Here is a 19,291-nt window from a genome sequence, read left to right as displayed (position 1 = left end):
CTCCTTGTCCTCCTACCACACAGTGTAGCATAAAGCCTGGTGAGGAGGAGCAAGAGGTCTGGGAGCCTCTTGGATTCAAACTACAGTCTATCCATGTTTCTTATTGACAAAGTTACTGATAAAGAGAAACTCTTTCATTTGTCCTTTTCTTTTTTTCTCTTCTTTGAAAACCTGGATGTTATTTTCTGACTGCATTGTTCCAGTCAGTCGTTGTAGTCCTTTGGCTGCTGCTGAACACTGTTGCCTACAAGTTCACTAAGCAGGAGCAAACCATTTAATACAGATCCACAGGCTGTTGAGTAAATATGGATCTTTGCTTTTTGATCTGGGAATGGTAACTTTTAATTTTTACTGCTAAAAACAAGTAAAACAACAATTATATTATAGACAGAGGCAGTAATATTTTGTTCTATTTATATAAAAATGAACCCCTGTCGGTCAAAAGCCTTTGGGATTATCATAATGTTTCCTTCCTGTATGCAAGCTAATGTATTGGCACTGAAAATTAGCATCTGTCCAGTTAAGGTTAAAATGTTCCTTTTTGAAACGTATTGCACCGTGTTGTATATAGCTCATCTGTGGTGTAAACTACAGTAAAGCTATGATGAAGAAACTGCAAGTACCAATCAGGACGCTTTCAGAATCCTCCTCAGATTTCCACGATGAACTTCTGCAAGTCACTGTTTGCCATGAGTAGCATACCAACTTTTAATGTTTTCCTGAAGAATTTCATGTAAACATTTGTGCTGATTGGATGTATTAAACAACTTAACAACTGCAACATATGGTGAAATTAGATATTTCTAACATTTTTAACTATTAGTCATTGTTTATCTGCCTTTGTGATTTTTACTTGATGATTTGTGTATTTATTTTTTTCTAAATTGGATGGACTACATTTTTGTCTCGTAATAAAGATTTATGAATTAATACTAAGTTGTTTCTTTAACCTGTTTTTTTCGGCTGTCCACACTCCCACTTCAGTCGGGGGCGTATTGCAACCAATTTCCTTGTTTGCCAATTTCCAAAAACATCGAAGAAGAATTGTGCATGGCTAAGCTAGAAAACTGCTGCATTGTCCCATTCCTGCTAATATTTCAGCAACCATGTCTTCAGCTCAGCTCATCATCTCAGAGATTTTATCAGAGAGAGACTAACTGCTGCTGCTCAAGAAATCTTCACCGAGGTTAAAAAACCATCATTTGCTACGAGGAAGAGCTCGATGCTCAGCGCAGGATGATGGGGATCAACTGGAAACCAGAAATTAAGCTACACAGAGTCGGTTCGGAGCTGCAGAGACAAAGTTCTGGTAGGTCTGGATAAGGTGCTGATGTTTTCACTGAAGACGCAGAGATCCGTCAGCGGCGATAGTTGCTGCAGCTCCAGCTGCTGCTAAACGGGGCTGAACAGAAACTGTTTTAGCTGCTAGCTACAGAGGCTAGCACAAACGTGTTTATGAGTCAGGGCCCATGACTGATATATGACCCCAATTGTTATTAATGATGGAAATCCGTCTTGTGCGCTATTCAGTTCCCCTGCGAAAATCTGTTCCCCCTGTGTCGGGAGCGCGCATTACAGCCGGAGAGGCGGATTTGACCATTTTCATCGGGCGCTTCTGATCGATTTCTCGGTAAAAACAACTCAGTGAATCATGTCAAGCTTGTAACATTTAGTTTAATCGGCAGCTGTTGTTTGCAAAATTGTAAAAATAATTAAATAAACGAGGTCTTTTTTACGCTGTTTTGTGTTATTTTTAAACGCCAAGAGAATCGGTCTTTTTCTAACTTTTGTCACTTACGCCTGACAGAAATAAGTCAGTCAACACTTAGTGTGTATTTATAATTTTTCATTGCTGATATAAGACGATTGCTGAAAGCATGGCACAATATTAAGACTTCCTGAAAAGACGAGAGCGTGGACTTTTCTGGTAAATGCCTTTCTAATGTAAAATATGACAGATTACTGTAGTAAGGAAATTTCTAGTTTACTACAGGCTATCACACATAACAATTTTTGAGAATTTGGCAACAGTTGCCCTTTATTCCCAAACGTTATGGGGGGAGGAAGTAGAGAATGAATATTTCAGCTGCCTGAAAATAATCTGTTCCCCCTCCATAACATGGGAACAAATTAATTCACCAACAAGTCTTTTAACTCTGTTTATTCCTCTTATCATCAACATGAATCCTGTGAATTTGGTAACATTTGCTCTTTATTTTGACAAAGTTATGAGGGGGAACCATATTTTCAGCTGCCTGAAATAAACCATTCCCCTCCATAACATGGGGAGAAAATAAGCAAATCCTGTGAATTTTGAAACTGTTGGTCATTATTTGTCTATATATCGTTTGAAGCAATTAATTATTTGATATTAAATCTAAGATTGTTATAATAAATATTACTGTTGATTTGATTATCTTTATGTAATGTATGCTCTGTTTAAATGTGTATCTTCCAAGTTACAAATATGTTGCAGATTTTACATCTAACAATGCACCTTACAATATAAACACATACGGTGTTTTCTAAAAAGTCAAAAATCACGTGGTGCTGTTTGCTCCAATCAATTATGCAAATGTGCAGGTGTTGGGCAGATTGTTCGTCACGTTTTGCTTTAAGTTAAGCCAACTATTTGAGTAAGTCGACACTTTTCTTAAATATGGACAGTGTTGAATATGAAACGCTCTTTAACTATAAAGTTAAGGCGAATATCCACCGCAGTCAACGAAGGAAGAAAATATGTCATTCGAAGGAAAGCCTCGTCGTACAAGATTGAAGGTAATTATCTTTATCTTCCAGATTGATGCATTGACGGTAACCTCTACTTTAATATCGCAAATAGTGGAATGCATAAGTTATCTAAACAGTTAGATAACATTCATGTTTTTTTTGTTATTGATTTTTTCTGCTGCATTTAATTTCGATTAATATGTGTGGCACAGGGCTGCACGTGGCGCAGTTGGTAGCACTGTTGCCTTGCAGCAAGAAGGTCCTGGTTCGATTCCCGGCCGGGGTCTTTCTGCATGGAGTTTGCATGTTTCCCCTGTGCATGCGTGGGTTCTCTCCGGGTGTTCTCCGGCTTTCCCCAGTCCAAAAACGTGACTGTCAGTCAATTGGTTTCTCTCTAAATTCTCCCTAGGTGTGAGTGTGTGTGTGAATGTTGTTTGTCCTGTATGTCTCTGTGTTGCCCTGCGACAGACTGGCGGCCTGTCCCAGGTGTACCCCCGCCTCTCGCCCGGAACGTAGCTGGAGATGGGCACCAGCAACCCTCCCGACCCCATTAGGGACAGGGTGAACAGAAAATGGATGGATGGATGATGTGTGCACACACGAACTTACTCCACGTTATAATGCAGGAAATAACCGCACAATGTTCCTGACTGCAGATGTTATTCATGTGAATTACACTTGTACTCAGTTTCTATTTCTAAGTTGTGTTGTAGAAAGATTCCCGTACTTCTACATTCATCAATAAAAGAAACAAAATCTAGCAAAGTGGACAATTGTGAACCATTACGTCAACAAATTCACAGACATTACTCCTTCAATGAGCACTGTTTATTTTTTTTCTCCAAAAGTAAATTTTAAAATAAATATGCATTGATAATGTCTTTCTTCCTGTTTCTTTTATTGCTGCATGGTTTTGTTTCAGCTCTATGTATAACTCAGTAGTAGTAGTACATTTGCATATTTGTAGAATTATAAATGTATTTTATAATAGAATTTCATGCTTCGGTCATATTTTTATTGGTGTTCTTTATCTTTTCCAAGGAAATGACCTCTTCTACGTTAAACACAAAGGCAATTTGTCCTCAACAAAGGTCAAAGTTGTTAAGGTGCTGAGGAAGCCGAGAATATTTGTTGACTCCCATGCCAGCCCTACAGGTGCACATTGTGGACAAACAAAAACAACAGATGCCATCTCAAGGAGATTTTATGGCCAGGAATGTCTGTGGACATCAAGAAATGGGTATGTTACATAAGCAGTGGACTAAATAAATAATTTTCTTTCGTAATACCAAATACAAGATTTAAATTTTAGGAAAATAAATGTGTAAGCCTTATTTGTTTTACCAATATGAAACTATAATTGTCCAATAATGTCAACTTTGCATGTCTTAAATTCTTGTTGGTTTTTGTGTTTCACTCACTTCCCAGGTCTCTGAGTGCTCATCCTGTCAGGCCAGTGCCCCAGCACTGAAACAGCCATCAGATTATGCTCCCATAAAGGTAAGGTAATTCATAGTAAAAGAAACAGTTTTAGTGAGACTACATGGTAGTGTGCAGCAGTGCAGTGGTTGGTTCTCCTGCTTTGTCCATGTTCTCACAAAGGGCCTACATTTTGAACAAGTTGATGTATAAAATTAAGGAATGTATTTTTATTATACTAAACATTTTACAATATACTGAGAACATATTATTTTAGCTTGACAAAATACTGCTTATGAAGCTGCTACCCCCGCGGCACGACCCCGGATAAGCGGAGGAAAATGAATGGATGGATGGATATACTGCTTTCAAAGATTTTCCTGTTCTATTTTTTTTTTATTTATTTATCTATTTAATCTTTCATTTAAGGTTACCCATCCCTTTGAATTAATTGGGATGGACCTCATTGGAAAACTGGCCGAAACAAAATCTGGACACAAGTATATTTGTGTCATGATTGACTATTTTACGAAGTGGCCACAGGCACATCCACTAAAGAGTAAATCAGCACCTGAAGTTACGGAATGCATAATTAAGTTTGTGCATCAGTTTGAAGCCCCCAAAAGGATTTTGACAGACCAGGACGAGAATTTGTAAATTCTGTAAGTATTTATTTTGAATCTCTTAGAGAAATTTAACACAATGAATGTCCTCCTTCACACTATTTTGTTCGATATGTTGTTTAAATATGCAGTCTATTTTGTCAGAGTTAATTGTTTATAAATTTTCAGATAAACCAAGAAGTGTGCAAAATTCTCAATATCAAACGAAGTCTGTGTTCCCCATACCATCCCCAAACAAATGGGTTGGTTGAAAAAATGAATGGGACCATTCAAAGGTGAGTACTATCTCTAATCTATACATTTTCAAAGAAAGATCACAAAAAAGGCGTGTATTGGCTAAACTACTTACAAAATAAGGCTAATTGTAAGAAATCACGTGTTATGTGTGACATCTTACACTTTTCATGTATTTTAGAGCTCTGAGTAAGGTTGTGGATGGCCATCCACACACCTGGGATGAGTATTTGGATGCTGTGATGTTTGGGATACGCACCAAAAAACAAATAACCACACAGTATTCCCCATACTTCCTCATGTTCGGAAGAGAGGCACGCTATCCCTCGGAAGTCCCTGAACATTACATGGTAGGGTTATGGTCAATCTTTCCATTTCATGGTATTGTATTTAAGTAAAAAATTCTATTTTTCAGTTACCACTTGAGTTTCTTCAAAAACATTTTATGTTTTCTTGCATAGTCAGGAAGACTTTGCATCTGAATTAAATTTCAGTGAAGTCATGAATTTATGTAAAGCATCTACTTTAAGTGCATCATTCACAAAGGACTTTATTCTGAAAAGGTTTTCAGAATTTTTTCTATAAATGTGAAAATTGTGTAAACCATTTCAAGAGACATTGTCAGTATACTCTTTTCCAGAATATATTGTGATATCTCACTGTAGCATGCCATAAATATGATGAGTGTATGCTTTCTAAATGACAGATTTGAACTGACACTTGAAATATTAATTTTGTGTTTAAAGATTGACGGTGCTGTGGAGGACATCGTTGGAGTAGGAGTTGGCAGAGGACGTCAAAATACAAGAAAGCCTGAGGAGCATTGTCAGCGACAGTGTTTCCAAAAAACAGGAGAAAGCAAAGGGCAGAGCACAACACCTTGGCACTGTGTTTAAACCTGGTGACCGAGTGTGGAGGCAGAACATACGCAGTCAGCAGAGAAAAGGTGGGAAATTGGATGCTGGTTTTCTCTGACCCTTTACAGTCATCAGTATCCAAGGCAAAAATGCAGATATTCAAGATGATAATGGTGTGATATCCGGAAGATAAACACTGACCATCTTAAAATCTGCATTAGAGAGGGTCCCCGACTGCCACATTGTTTAAAAAATCAAGGAAGCAAAATAAATTTTGCTCAACCCCTTGCTGATGCAGCACTACCGCCTTATGATCCAGCATCACCCCCCTCTGCTCCAGCATCACCCCCATCTGCTCCAGCATCACCCCCCTCTGCTCCAGCATCATCTCCAGCATTATCCCCCTCTGCTCCAGCATCATCTCCCCCTGCTCCATCATCTGCTACCCAGAGAAAATCTCTAGCAGAGAAATGTAAATTTTATTTAAATTCACAAAAACTGTCTGTCTTTGTACTAATGCTTTCGTCTTGTTTTAATGAAAGGAATAATTTCAGTCAGTCAGTGCAACAAACTGCTTGCTTTATTATTAATTCCTATGTAAAAATAGCTGTATGAATCAGTGAAGTTAATACTTCCTCAGACTCCAATCATATGATTTGCATAATATGGATAACATCCATCCATCCATCCATTTTCTGTTCACCCTTGTCCCTAATGGGGTCGGGAGGGTTGCTGGTGCCCATCTCCAGCTACGTTCCAGGCGGAGGGCGGGGTTCACCCCTGGACAGGTCGCCAGTCTGTCGCAGGGCAACACAGAGACATACAGGACAACAACCATGCACACACACACTCACACCTAGGGAGAATTAAGAGAGACCAATTGACCTGACAGTCATGTTTTGGACTATGGGGAGGAAGCCGGAGTACCCGGAGAGAAACCCCACGCATGCAACAGGGAGAACAGCAAACTCCATGCAGAAAGACCCCGGCCGGGAATCGAACCCAGGACCTACTTGCTGCAAGGCAACAGTGCTACCAACTGCGCCACTGTGCAGCCCTATGGATAACATATCAAATGTTTTGTAAAATTAATGAAATGGGTGTCATGACAATGAAACTAATCTTTAACTTTTTATTTGTTTTCCACTCCTCACCCCATCCTCATCATCAGATGTGCATGATGCTTTTACTGGAAAAAACGTCTTTGTCCTTCTGTCAAAAGTGAATGCATATAAGTTGTTTACTTTGACATTAATAAAATTGGTCCTGACATGGAACTGGAGAGTCAGGTAGGTACAATGACTACATTGTTTTCAATATCACAGCTGTTACAGTATTTAACTAATCTTTTTTCTTGTAATACATTTGCAGGTCTATTAATGCATTTCTGGCCGTCATCGTGAAGGAATACAACAGCAAGAACACAGGACAGGCTGTGTTCATAGATTCATTTGCAATGACAGCAATGTGGCAGGGAAAAAGTCCTAGATTAAAAAAGGTAGATCTTACACATTCCACTGTGCTTCTGTGTTACTCTTCCATGTGTTATTAGTATTTTTGAATCGATGAAAAGAAATGTTTTGACTTTATATGATTTTACAGATTTTTCTGTATCACCTATAAAAAGTATAATCTCAGTGCTATGTGTGTGTTACTAAACATATTTTGTTCTTGATATGAAAAAATCTATGTTTTTTTTTATTATTCACAGATGAACCCAATGAATTATGAAATAATTCTGGGAATCAACAATCAACACCACCACTGGACTTTAGTGGTAATAAATGTTTTTATACTCTAAAAACAATCTATATCATACTTATCTCATAGACAAAAACCACATGAAAACTGTCGAATGCACACTTTCTAGGTGATCTACCCACAAGACAAAAAGTCTTTGTTCTTGAATCCACTGGGGGAATCAAAACAAGACATCCAGAAATGCTTGCAAATCACAAGGTATGGTTAAAAATTTAAGTTAACTCAAGTATGAAAATCAAATAAAGTTGTTCTTATTAATATATCTATATTTACAGGGCATTTATGAGGAAGAAGGGGTGCAATGTCTCACGTTGGACATGTGACCAGTCAAGCATCCGAAACAACAGGATAGCTCATCATGTGGTGTATTTTCACTGAAGGTGCATACATATTGTCACACAGTGTATGACTTTAGGATTTTGATATATATTTTGAGACATGTACAGTGAATTACTTACTTTGTTACTTAAATTTAAAGATATTAAATGAAGCTGTTCATTTCAGTTTGCAGAAAAAATCCTGTCAAAAGAGGTTGTGGATTTCCTGTTTCCAGAGAGGCGGTCCACAGCATGAGGTTGGAAATTGCTGTGAGACTAATCCTTAACAGTGGTGAGGATAACATTTATATTCTTATTTTGAGTGTTTATGACAATTGTTATCATGATTACTATTATTTGTATGTTTGGCTAAAACATCTGTACTTAGCAAAACTTAATACATTAACATGGACTCTGAAAACATTTATTTAAGGAAATTGTTTGTCTACAAATTAATAAGTACAATCATTTCATCTTCTATATTTTTTTCATAAATGACTGTGTTGGTGCTTAGCACATCCTGTGTAATAGTTTTATACACACACAAACACACATATATACGGGCACGATTGTACATGTATAATTGTGTGTGTGTGTTTTATACTTTTGTTGTTAACAGAGGACCTAAAAGACTTGTGTCACTTCTGTGGAGAGATGGAAAGTGACACGGATGTGAACTGGGTAGGAAAGTTTTTAGAATTATTCAAAGACTTAGTGTTAGTAAACTAAATGAAGAGGACAAGTTTTATCTAATCTTATCTTGCGTAAACAAGCTATGATATGATCCTCCAGCAGTTGGAATATAAGGGAATCTAAAATGATTGATTATATATTGTAATTGTAAAGACATATTTTTCTAAAAAAAACCTGATATTTTTGGTTTCTTTCCTAGATCCAGTGTGACGTGTGTCTGAGGTGGTTCCATCATGCAATGTGTGGGAAGCCCACCAACTGAAAAAACATATCACTGCTTTGCGTGTTTGCCTTAGTTGCCTTTGTTCCTGAGTTTGCTGTGGTGTGCTTGTTTATGTATGTTGTTTAAAGGTTAATAAATTACATTTTGAAAACTGTTTGATATTTATACTTACAAGACTTTGATATAAGGCAGCTATGGAAAAAAGTTTAAATCCCAAGGCCCCTTATAACTTGTCAAATAAAGAGCAAATGTTACCAAATTCACAGGATTCATTGTTGATGATAAGAGGAATAAACAGAGTTAAAGACTTGTTGGTGAATTAATTTGTTCCCATGTTATGGAGGGGGAACAGATTATTTCAGGCAGCTGAAATATTCATTCTCTACTCTCCTCCCCCCATAACGTTTGGGAATAAGGGCAACTGTTGCCAAATTCTCAAAAATTGTTATGTGTGATAGCCTGTAGTAAACTAGAAATTTCCTTACTACAGTAATCTGTCATATTTTACATTAGAAAGGCATTTACCAGAAAGTCCACGCTCTCGTCTTTTCAGGAAGTCTTAATATTTGTGCCATGCTTTCAGCAATCGTCTTATATCAGCAATGAAAAATTATAAATACACACTAAGTGTTGACTGACTTATTTCTGTCAGGCGTAAGTGACAAAAGTTAGAAAAAGACCGATTCTCTTGGCGTTTAAAATAACACAAAACAGCGTAAAAAACCTCGTTTATTTAATTATTTTTACAATTTTGCAAACAACAGCTGCCGATTAAACTAAATGTTACAAGCTTGACATGATTCACTGAGTTGTTTTTACCGAGAAATCGATCAGAAGCGCCGTGAAAATGGTCAAATCCGCCTCTCCGGCTGCAATGCGCGCTCCCGACACAGGGGGAACAGATTTTCGCAGGGGAACTGAATAGCGCACAAGACCGGAATACAAGGTGTAAATGCTTAATTTGTAAACTCATACATGATTTTGTAAGTCAGAGCAGTGGAGAGTATTATGATGGAGACGCGGAATGAGCTGTTATTTTTCATTGGGGCACAGAAGAAACGGAAGAAATAAATAACGACAAAAAGGAAATGGGCAAACTGTGTCAAAGTAGAAACATGCAAATGATTTTGTCCAAATCTATATTTCTCAAATGTGTTTAATGAAATATCTCTCTGTCGCTGCTCATTAGTAGTGTGGGACATAGTCAAGTTAAATAGATCAAATGATTCCAACTGATTACAGGAAATTATTTCTTTGCGTTATGTCTCTCAAACATCCAGTTTTCATGAATGCAGTGTCTGATGGTTGCTATGGAGACCTGATGCCTCCAGGATGTTCCTCTTGGCTGCAGTTCTCTTACAGAGAGACCTGGAGATGTGTTGACCTGCTCCACCATCCTCCTCAGTGTGTGGTGTTGAGATAAACTCATCCAGCCTCAACTCTCACACAATCAGTTACTAAACTAAATGTACAGTCAGAGCGATAATGAATAGGTTTCAATGTTAGGCCAGTCCTTTTGATCTTTTCTTGCATCCACTTCCTCTTGAACATCAACACATCTGCCTTTGTTAAGGAAATGATGTCTACTCTTTCTTTTTGAATAGTGGCTTAGAGAAACGCGTCTCTGTCTCATCATATTTATAACCCAGAGAACCAGACTGTCATGTTTTACTAAATTAAATTCCTACACAGTCTGGTCAACTTTAAAAAGTGAGGCTAGACATAAGGTTACAAGTGAGTAGGCCTGTCGCGATAAACGATAAATCGATTAATCGTACGATAAATTAAAACTATCGACGTCATTTCAATTATCGGCACTATCGTCTCTTCCGGCCTTTTCTCTTTCTGTTGATGACACCGAATGAAAAAAGGCTCAACTCCGGTGCTCTCCACTGACCCTCCTTCCTCATTTCCTTAGTGTAAAGCCCAGCGTACACGACACGATCTTAGAGCTGTCGGCCGATTGTCGGCCCATTTTTAAAACCTGACAGACCACACATTAGCCGACAGAAATCCTAGTTATAACGGTTCGATCGGTTCGTTCCTGCCGTGTGGTGTCCAACAATGGGCACAAAATAATGGCTACAAGTCCAGTGAACTAATTTTAAAATCAGGCATTAATCAATGCTTTACTACAGTCTACCTGCAATGCATGTGGCTAGTGTCAGCGTAAAGTCCTGACTGAATGAAAATCATTAGAACCTGTTTACGTCACGTTAACGAAGAACAGCTGAAAAGTTACCGGGTTTATCAACTGCGGTAGCAATTTCGCTCCAACTCCTCCTCTTGTCATTTCTATATTCTTTGCATGTTGAATAAACATTAATGTTGTTTCCGCTGGACTTCGGGTCGTGTCAGCTGTTTGGGATTCCCCGAGGTAATTTCCCCTCAGAAAACACGGAGGAGAATCCTCGCTTTCTGATTGGCTACCTGTCACATTCAACAGGTGTAGTAAAGCTCCCAGTCGGGAAAAACCCCTGATTTAGATCGGAGCGGCAACGACGATCTACCGTAACACACCACACAATCTTAGAAAGACCAACGTGCTAAGATTGTCATAAGGGGAAAAATAGGAACAAAACATCATATAGTGTGAACTATTGCATCAGGTAGTCGATGTGCCCATCTTCTCTATTTAAATCTAATTATTACTGAAGGGCAACATAATATACAGACTCCATAATCTGCCCTCTTTTGGTTGAATGCAGTATTTATTTCCACTTTGGCTTTATGTTGTTTAGTTTTTATTCAAGTACATTTATTGTTAATGGAGACTGAGAATCCATTTTATTTTTGTTTTTGGTTGTTTAGTTTATTTTGTTTATCAGCTCCAGTGTTAAATATTCTTTTGAAAATAAAGTGTATCTATCTTTGGCAGGAAATCACATGCATTATTACGTCATTTCCATTAAATCAGTGTAAAAAGGTCTTCAAACAATATTATCGTTTATCGCAATAATTTTTTGAGACAATTAATCGCTCAGCAAAATTTGCTATCGTGACAGGCCTACAAGTGAGATTAAAAACATATTTTGTTAATGTATTTTGAGATCTTCAATGGTATGAATGCCTGAAAATTAAACATTGAATTGTAAATAAAAAATATGTATGAAACTGTTCTTCTAGATTAAAATCTGAATGTATTTGAAATCTTTTTAACATTTTTGCCATGTCAGCAAATTAATGTGGAGGACACGTCACCTGCTTTTTAGTTAACATCTACAAACCAATTTTATATGAACTATATGATGCTTACAGACCAGAATCTCCAGGAGAAACCAGGCTGATCCATGAGGTAGTTATCAATTAAATTATATTAATGATGTCATCCTTTGTTCCCACAGACCTCCAACAGCCAAGTGTCTCCAATGAGGAAGAAGCTTCTGCCATCCAACAAGTCTGTAGCCTGGCAAGTAGGTCCAGTCAGGATCAGAAAGAAGCAGAACATCAGTGGACTGAAGAGGTACAGATGGAACCAGAATCAAAATGGATTAAAGAAGAAGTGAACGAACCACAACCTGCACTGCTCAAACATGAGGAATTGGATTATCCACTAACAAATGTAAAAAACGAGGAGTTAGATTGTTCAGTGCTTCAACATGAACAGCAGCCACCAGAACATTTACCAACTGGACAGGACCAGAAGAACCTCTGCAGCAGTCAGGAGGGAGAGCAGCTTGTCCAGAAGCAGTTTGCTGCTTTGATTGAAACTTCTACTCTTCAGGAAGATGATATGAATGAAGAAGAGAGAAGAACAGAGCAGTTTTCCCTTCATATCTCTCCAGTGGTTGAGAGCAAAGATCAGGAAGGAAGCAGCTCCTCTCTGTCAGAGAGTCAGTCTGGTACCAGTACAAAGAAAAGATCTTTCAAATGTGACATTTGTGGGAGATGTTACCCACAACAGAGTAATTTTTTAAACCATTACAGAACTCACACTGGTGAGAGACCTTTTTCATGCCAATCATGTGGAAAGGGTTTTTCTCATATTAGTCATTTTTATCGTCACAAGAAAATTCATACAGGTGAGAGACCTTTTTCATGTGAAACATGTGGAAAAAGTTTCTCTAATATGAGAAATGTAATTCGTCACAAGAAAATTCATACAGGTGAGAGGCCTTTTTCATGTGAAACATGTGGAAAAAGTTTCTCTAATATGAGAAATGTAATTCGTCACAAGAAAATTCATACAGGTGAGAGGCCTTTTTCATGTGAAACATGTGGAAAAAGTTTCTCTCGAATAAGTACTTTAAATGACCACAAGAAAATTCATATGGGGGAGAGACCTTTTTCATGCCAATCATGTGGAAAGAGTTTCTCTCAACGTAGTGATTTAAATCGTCACAAGAAAACTCATACGGGGGAGAGACCTTTTTCATGCCAATCATGTGGAAAGAGTTTCTCTCAAATTAGTGTTTTAAATCGTCACAAGAAAACTCATACTGGGGAGAGGCCTTTTTCATGCCAGTCTTGTGGAAGAAGGTTTACTCGAAGTAGTACTTTAAATGACCACAAGAAAATTCATACTGGGGAGAGGCCTTTTTCATGCCAGTCTTGTGGAAGAAGGTTTACTCGAAGTAGTAATTTAAATGAACACAAGAAAATTCATACTGGGGAGAGACCTTTTTCATGCCAGTCTTGTGGAAGATGTTTTACTCGAAGTAGTACTTTAAATGACCACAAGACAATTCATACAGGGGAGAAGCCTTTTTCATGCCTGTCATGTGGAAAACGTTTCATTCGAATTAGTCATTTAAATGCCCACAAAATAAGTCATACAGGTGAGAAGGGTTTTCACGATAAACAATAAATTAATCAGCAGTACATAAATATGAGCTTAAGAATAAAATGATGGCTATAATATTACTTCTTTGTTTTTATCGTCTCTCCTTCTACAAAGAAACTGGATGACAAAGAATTAGTCTCCCGTGCCTCCTGCTATTCCCTCCCCTCTCGTTTTATTGGTAGCGGCTAAACACACAGGGAGCTAAAGCGTCAATTTTCTTCCACTCTGGCTGAACTGAACACCTGGCACACGATAGCGATGATAACAACAAAAGATGAAAGTTTACCAACTTTCTTGCATAGCGTCTATAGGTGTATGAGCTAGAAATGTCACATGCATGAATTGTGTCTTTTGCTCAGCTGGATGAGAGCTAGCGACTGTCGTCTCACTATGCAATCTCCATAAGAGGGAGAAGCGCCGTCTCCTGTCATCGTGTGACCATTACTTCAGTTACCTGCTGGGCTCCTTGTCTCCTACCACACAGTGTAGCATAAAGCCTGGTGAGGAGGAGCAAGAGGTCTGGGAGCCTCTTGGATTCAAACTACAGTCTATCCATGTTTCTTATAGACAAAGTTACTGATAAAGAGAAACCCTTTCATTTGTCTTTTTCTTCTTTTCTCTTCTTTGAAAACCTGGATGTTATTTTCTTGACTGCATTGTTCCAGTCAGTCGTTGTAGTCTTTGGCTGCTGCTGAACACTGTTGCCTACAAGTTCACTAAGCAGGAGCAAACCATTTAATACAGATCCACAGGGCTGTTGAGTAAATATGGATCTTTGCTTTTTGATCTGGGAATGGTAACTTTTAATTTTTACTGCTAAAAACAAATAAAATAACAAATTATATTATAGACAGAGGCAGTAATAGTTTTTCTATTTATATAAAATTGAACCCCTGTAAAAATTTGTGCTGATTGGATGTATTAAACAACTTCACAACTGCAACATATGGTGAAATTAGATATTTCTAACATTTTTAACTATTAGTCATTGTTTATCTGCCTTGTGATGTTTTTTACTTGATGATTTGTGTATTTATTTTTTTTCTAAATTGGATGGACTACATTTTGTCTCGTAATAAAGATTTATGAATTAATACTAAGTTGTTTCTTTAACCTGTTTTTCGGCTGTCCACACTCCACTTCAGTCGGGGGCGGTATTGCACCAATTTCCTTGTTTGCCAATTTCCAAAAACATCGAAGAAGAATTGTGCATGGCCTAAGCTAGAAAACTGCTGCATTGTCCCATTCCTGCTAATATTTCAGCAACCATGTCTTCAGCTCAGCATCTCAGAGATTTTATCAGAGAGAGACTAACTGCTGCTGCTCAAGAAATCTTCACCGAGGTTGAAAAAACCATCATTTGCTACGAGGAAGAGCTCGATGCTCAGCGCAGGATGATGGGGATCAACTGGAAACCAGAAATTAAGCTACACAGAGTCGGTTCGGAGCTGCAGAGACAAAGTTCTGGTAGGTCTGGATAAAGGTGCTGATGTTTTCACTGAAGACAGCAGAGATCCGTCAGCGGCGATAGTTGCTGCAGCTCCAGCTGCTGCTAAACGGGGCTGAACAGAAACTGTTTTAGCTGCTAGCTACAGAGGCTAGCACAAACGTGTTTATGAGTCAGGGCCCATGACTGATATATGACCCCAATTGTTATTAATGATGGAAATCCGGAATACAAGGTGTAAATGCTTAATTTGTAAACTCATACATGATTTTGTAAGTCAGAGCAGTGGAGAGTATTATGATGGAGACGCGGAACAAAGGGATGAAACACAATAGGAGAATATTTGTTTGTTTCTTATATTAATTGAGCCACAGAGGCACTTGCAGGTCCAGCGCTGCAAGTTGCACAGCCCTGATATAGCAGATAAAAACGATAAATCTGCATTTTATTTCATTCTTGAAGTTAAGAAAATAAAGCTGGACTAAGATATCAGTTAGTTCTAATTAAACAAATTATTTACTGTTATCGCTTCAGTTCAGGGACCCAGACCAGTTCTACAGGGAAATGGGGAAACTGTGTCAAAGTAGAAACATGCAAATGATTTTGTCCAAATCTATATTTCTCAAATGTGTTTAATGAAATATCTCTCTGTCGCTGCTCATTAGTAGTGTGGGACATAGTCAAGTTAAATAGATCAAATGTTTCCAACTGATTACAGGAAATTATTTCTTTGCGTTATGTCTCTCAAACATCCAGTTTTCATAAATGCAGTGTCTGATGGTTGCTATGGAGACCTGATGCCTCCAGGATGTTCCTCTTGGCTGCAGTTCTCTTACAGAGAGACCTGGAGATGTGTTGACCTGCTCCACCATCCTCCTCAGTGTGTGGTGTTGAGATAAACTCATCCAGCCTCAACTCTCACACAATCAGTTACTAAACTAAATGTACAGTCAGAGCGATAATGAATAGGTTTCAATGTTAGGCCAGTCCTTTTGATCTTTTCTTGCATCCACTTCCTCTTGAACATCAACACATCTGCCTTTGTTAAGGAAATGATGTCTACTCTTTCTTTTTTGAATAGTGGCTTAGAGAAATGCGTCTCTGTCTCATCATATTTATAACCCAGAGAACCAGACTGTCATGTTTTACTAAATTAAATTCCTACACAGTCTGGTCAACTTTAAAAAGTGAGGCTAGACATAAGGTTACAAGTGAGATTAAAAACATATTTTGTTAATGTATTTTGAGATCTTCAATGGTATGAATGCCTGAAAATTAAACATTGAATTGTAAATGAAAAATATGTATGAAACTGTTCTTCTAGATTAAAATCTGAATGTATTTGAAATCTTTTTAACATTTTTGCCATGTCAGCAAATTAATGTGGAGGACACGTCACCTGCTTTTTAGTTAACATCTACAAACTAATTTTATATGAACTATATGATGCTTACAGACCAGAATCTCCAGGAGAAACCAGGCTGATCCATGAGGTAGTTATCAATTAAATTATATTAATGATGTCATCCTTTGTTCCCACAGACCTCCAACAGCCAAGTGTCTCCAATGAGGAAGAAGCTTCTGCCATCCAACAAGTCTGTAGCCTGGCAAGTAGGTCCAGTCAGGACCAGAAAGAAGCAGAACATCAGTGGACTGAAGAGGTACAGATGGAACCAGAACCAAAATGGATTAAAGAAGAAGAGAACGAACCAGAACCTGCACTGCTCAAACATGAGGAATTGGATTATCCACTAACAAATGTAAAAAAAGAGGAGTTAGATTGTTCAGTGCTTCAACATGAACAGCAGCCACCAGAACATTTACCAACTGGACAGGACCAGAAGAACCTCTGCAGCAGTCAGGAGGGAGAGCAGCTTGTCCAGAAGCAGTTTGCTGCTTTGATTGAGACTTCTACTCTTCAGGAAGATGATATGAATGAAGAAGAGAGAAGAACAGAGCAGTTTTCCCTTCATATCTCTCCAGTGGTTGAGAGCAAAGATCAGGAAGGAAGCAGCTCCTCTCTGTCAGAGAGTCAGTCTGGTACCAGTACAAAGAAAAGATCTTTCAAATGTGACATTTGTGGGAGATGTTACCCACAACAGAGTAATTTTTTAAACCATTACAGAACCCACACTGGTGAGAGACCTTTTTCATGCCAATCATGTGGCAAAGGTTTTTCTCATATTAGTAATTTTTATCGTCACAAGAAAATTCATACAGGTGAGAGGCCTTTTTCATGTGAAACATGTGGAGAAAGTTTCTCTAATATGAGAAATGTAATTCGTCACAAGAAAATTCATACAGGTGAGAGGCCTTTTTCATGTGAAACATGTGGAAAAAGTTTCTCTAATATGAGAAATGTAATTCGTCACAAGAAAATTCATACAGGTGAGAGGCCTATTTCATGTGAAACATGTGGAAAAAGTTTCACTAATATGACAAATGTTATTCGTCACAAGAAAATTCATACAGGTGAGAGACCTTTTTCATGCCAGTGTTGTGGAAAAAGTTTCTCTCGAATTAGTCATTTAAATGCCCACAAGAGAAGTCATACCGGCGAGAGACCTTTTTCATGCCAATCATGTGGAAAGAGTTTCTCTCAACGTAGTGATTTAAATCGTCACAAGAAAATTCATACTGGGGAGAGACCTTTTTCATGCCAGTCTTGTGGAAAACGTTTCATTCGTATTAGTCATTTAAATCGTCACAAGAAAATTCATACAGGTGAGAGGCCATTTTCATGCCAGTCTTGTGGAAGATGTTTTACTCGAAGTAGTACTTTAAATGACCACAAGAAAATTCATACTGGGGAGAAACCTTTTCATGTCAGTCATGCGGAAAGAATTTCACTCGTCTTAGAAACTTAAATCATCACAAGATAAGTCATACAGGTGAGAAGGGTTTTCATGATAAACAATATATCAATCAGCAGTTAATAAATATGAGCTTAATAATAAAATGATGGCTATAATATTACTTCTTTGTTTTTATCGTCTCTCCTTCTACAAAGAAACTGGATGACAAAGAATTAGTCTCCCGTGCCTCCTGCTATTCCCTCGCCTCTCATTTTATTGGTAGCGGCTAAACACACAGGGAGCTAAAAGTGTAAATTTTCTTCCACTCCGGCTGATCTGAACATCTGGCACACGATAGCGATGATAGCAACAAAAGATGAAAGGTTTCCAACTTTCTTGCATAGCGTCTATAGGTGTATGAGCTAGAAATGTAACATGCATGAATTGTGTCTTTTGCTCGGCTGGATGAGAGCTAGCGACTCTCTTCTCACTACGCAATCTCCATAAGAGGGAGAAGCGCCGTCTCCTGTCATCGTGTGACCATTACTTCAGTTACCTGCTGGGCTCCTTGTCTCCTACCACACAGTGTAGCATAAAGCCTGGTGAGGAGGAGCAAGAGGTCTGGGAGCCTCTTGGATTCAAACTACAGTCTATCCATGTTTCTTATAGACAAAGTTACTGATAAAGAGAAACCCTTTCATTTGTCCTTTTCTTTTTTCTCTTCTTTGAAAACCTGGATGTTATTTTCTTGACTGCATTGTTCCAGTCAGTCGTTGTAGTCTTTGGCTGCTGCTGAACACTGTTGCCTACAAGTTCACTAAGCAGGAGCAAACCATTTAATACAGATCCACAGGGCTGTTGAGTAAATATGGATCTTTGCTTTTTGATCTGGGAATGGTAACTTTTAATTTTTACTGCTAAAAACAAGTAAAACAACAAATTATATTATAGACAGAGGCAGTAATATTTGTTCTATTTATATAAAAATGAACCCCTGTCGGTCAAAAGCCTTTGGGATTATCATAATGTTTCCTTCCTGTATGCAAGCTAATGTATTGGCACTGAAAATTAGCATCTGTCCAGTTAAGGTTAAAATGTTCCTTTTTGAAACGTATTGCACCGTGTTGTATATAGCTCATCTGTGGTGTAACTACAGTAAAGCTATGATGAAGAAACTGCAAGTAGCCAATCAGGACGCTTTCAGAATCCTCCTCAGATTTCCACGATGAACTTCTGCAAGTCAACTGTTTGCCATGAGTAGCATACCAACTTTTAATGTTTTCCTGAAGAATTTCATGTAAACATTTGTGCTGATTGGATGTATTAAACAACTTAACAACTGCAACATATGGTGAAATTAGATATTTCTAACATTTTTAACTATTAGTCATTGTTTATCTGCCTTTGTG

The 19,291-nt window shown here is 38.1% G+C and overlaps 1 protein-coding gene, 2 long non-coding RNA genes and 1 pseudogene across 3 annotated transcripts; all 4 read left to right on the top strand.

Annotated features, from left to right (window-relative positions):
• The first annotated feature begins 1,060 nt into the window (after positions 1–1,060).
• Positions 1,061–13,487, top strand: LOC114146311 (zinc finger protein OZF-like; annotated as a pseudogene).
• Positions 7,243–8,122, top strand: LOC114146353 (uncharacterized). Its single transcript, XR_003595877.1, has 4 exons — positions 7,243–7,361; positions 7,575–7,640; positions 7,734–7,822; positions 7,900–8,122. It is a non-coding gene; the product is annotated as an uncharacterized LOC114146353 (long non-coding RNA).
• On the top strand, positions 8,162–8,807 carry LOC114146351 (uncharacterized). The gene is made up of 2 exons (XR_003595875.1): positions 8,162–8,233; positions 8,561–8,807. It is a non-coding gene; the product is annotated as an uncharacterized LOC114146351 (long non-coding RNA).
• Positions 13,488–14,811: 1,324 nt separating the features above from the next.
• Positions 14,812–18,880, top strand: LOC114146300 (zinc finger protein 771-like). The gene is made up of 3 exons (XM_028020256.1): positions 14,812–15,107; positions 16,630–17,307; positions 17,560–18,880. The coding sequence occupies exons 1-3, from the start codon at positions 14,909–14,911 to the stop codon at positions 17,952–17,954; spliced, it is 1,272 nt and encodes a 423-aa protein (XP_027876057.1). The 5' UTR covers positions 14,812–14,908; the 3' UTR covers positions 17,955–18,880.
• The last annotated feature ends 411 nt before the right edge of the window (positions 18,881–19,291 follow it).

The sequence above is a fragment of the Xiphophorus couchianus genome, chromosome 6 (assembly GCF_001444195.1).
Source record: "Xiphophorus couchianus chromosome 6, X_couchianus-1.0, whole genome shotgun sequence".
NCBI classification, from domain to species: domain Eukaryota; kingdom Metazoa; phylum Chordata; class Actinopteri; order Cyprinodontiformes; family Poeciliidae; genus Xiphophorus; species Xiphophorus couchianus.
Note: the sequence above shows the minus strand (reverse complement) of the source record. Positions and strands in the feature narration are given on the sequence as shown.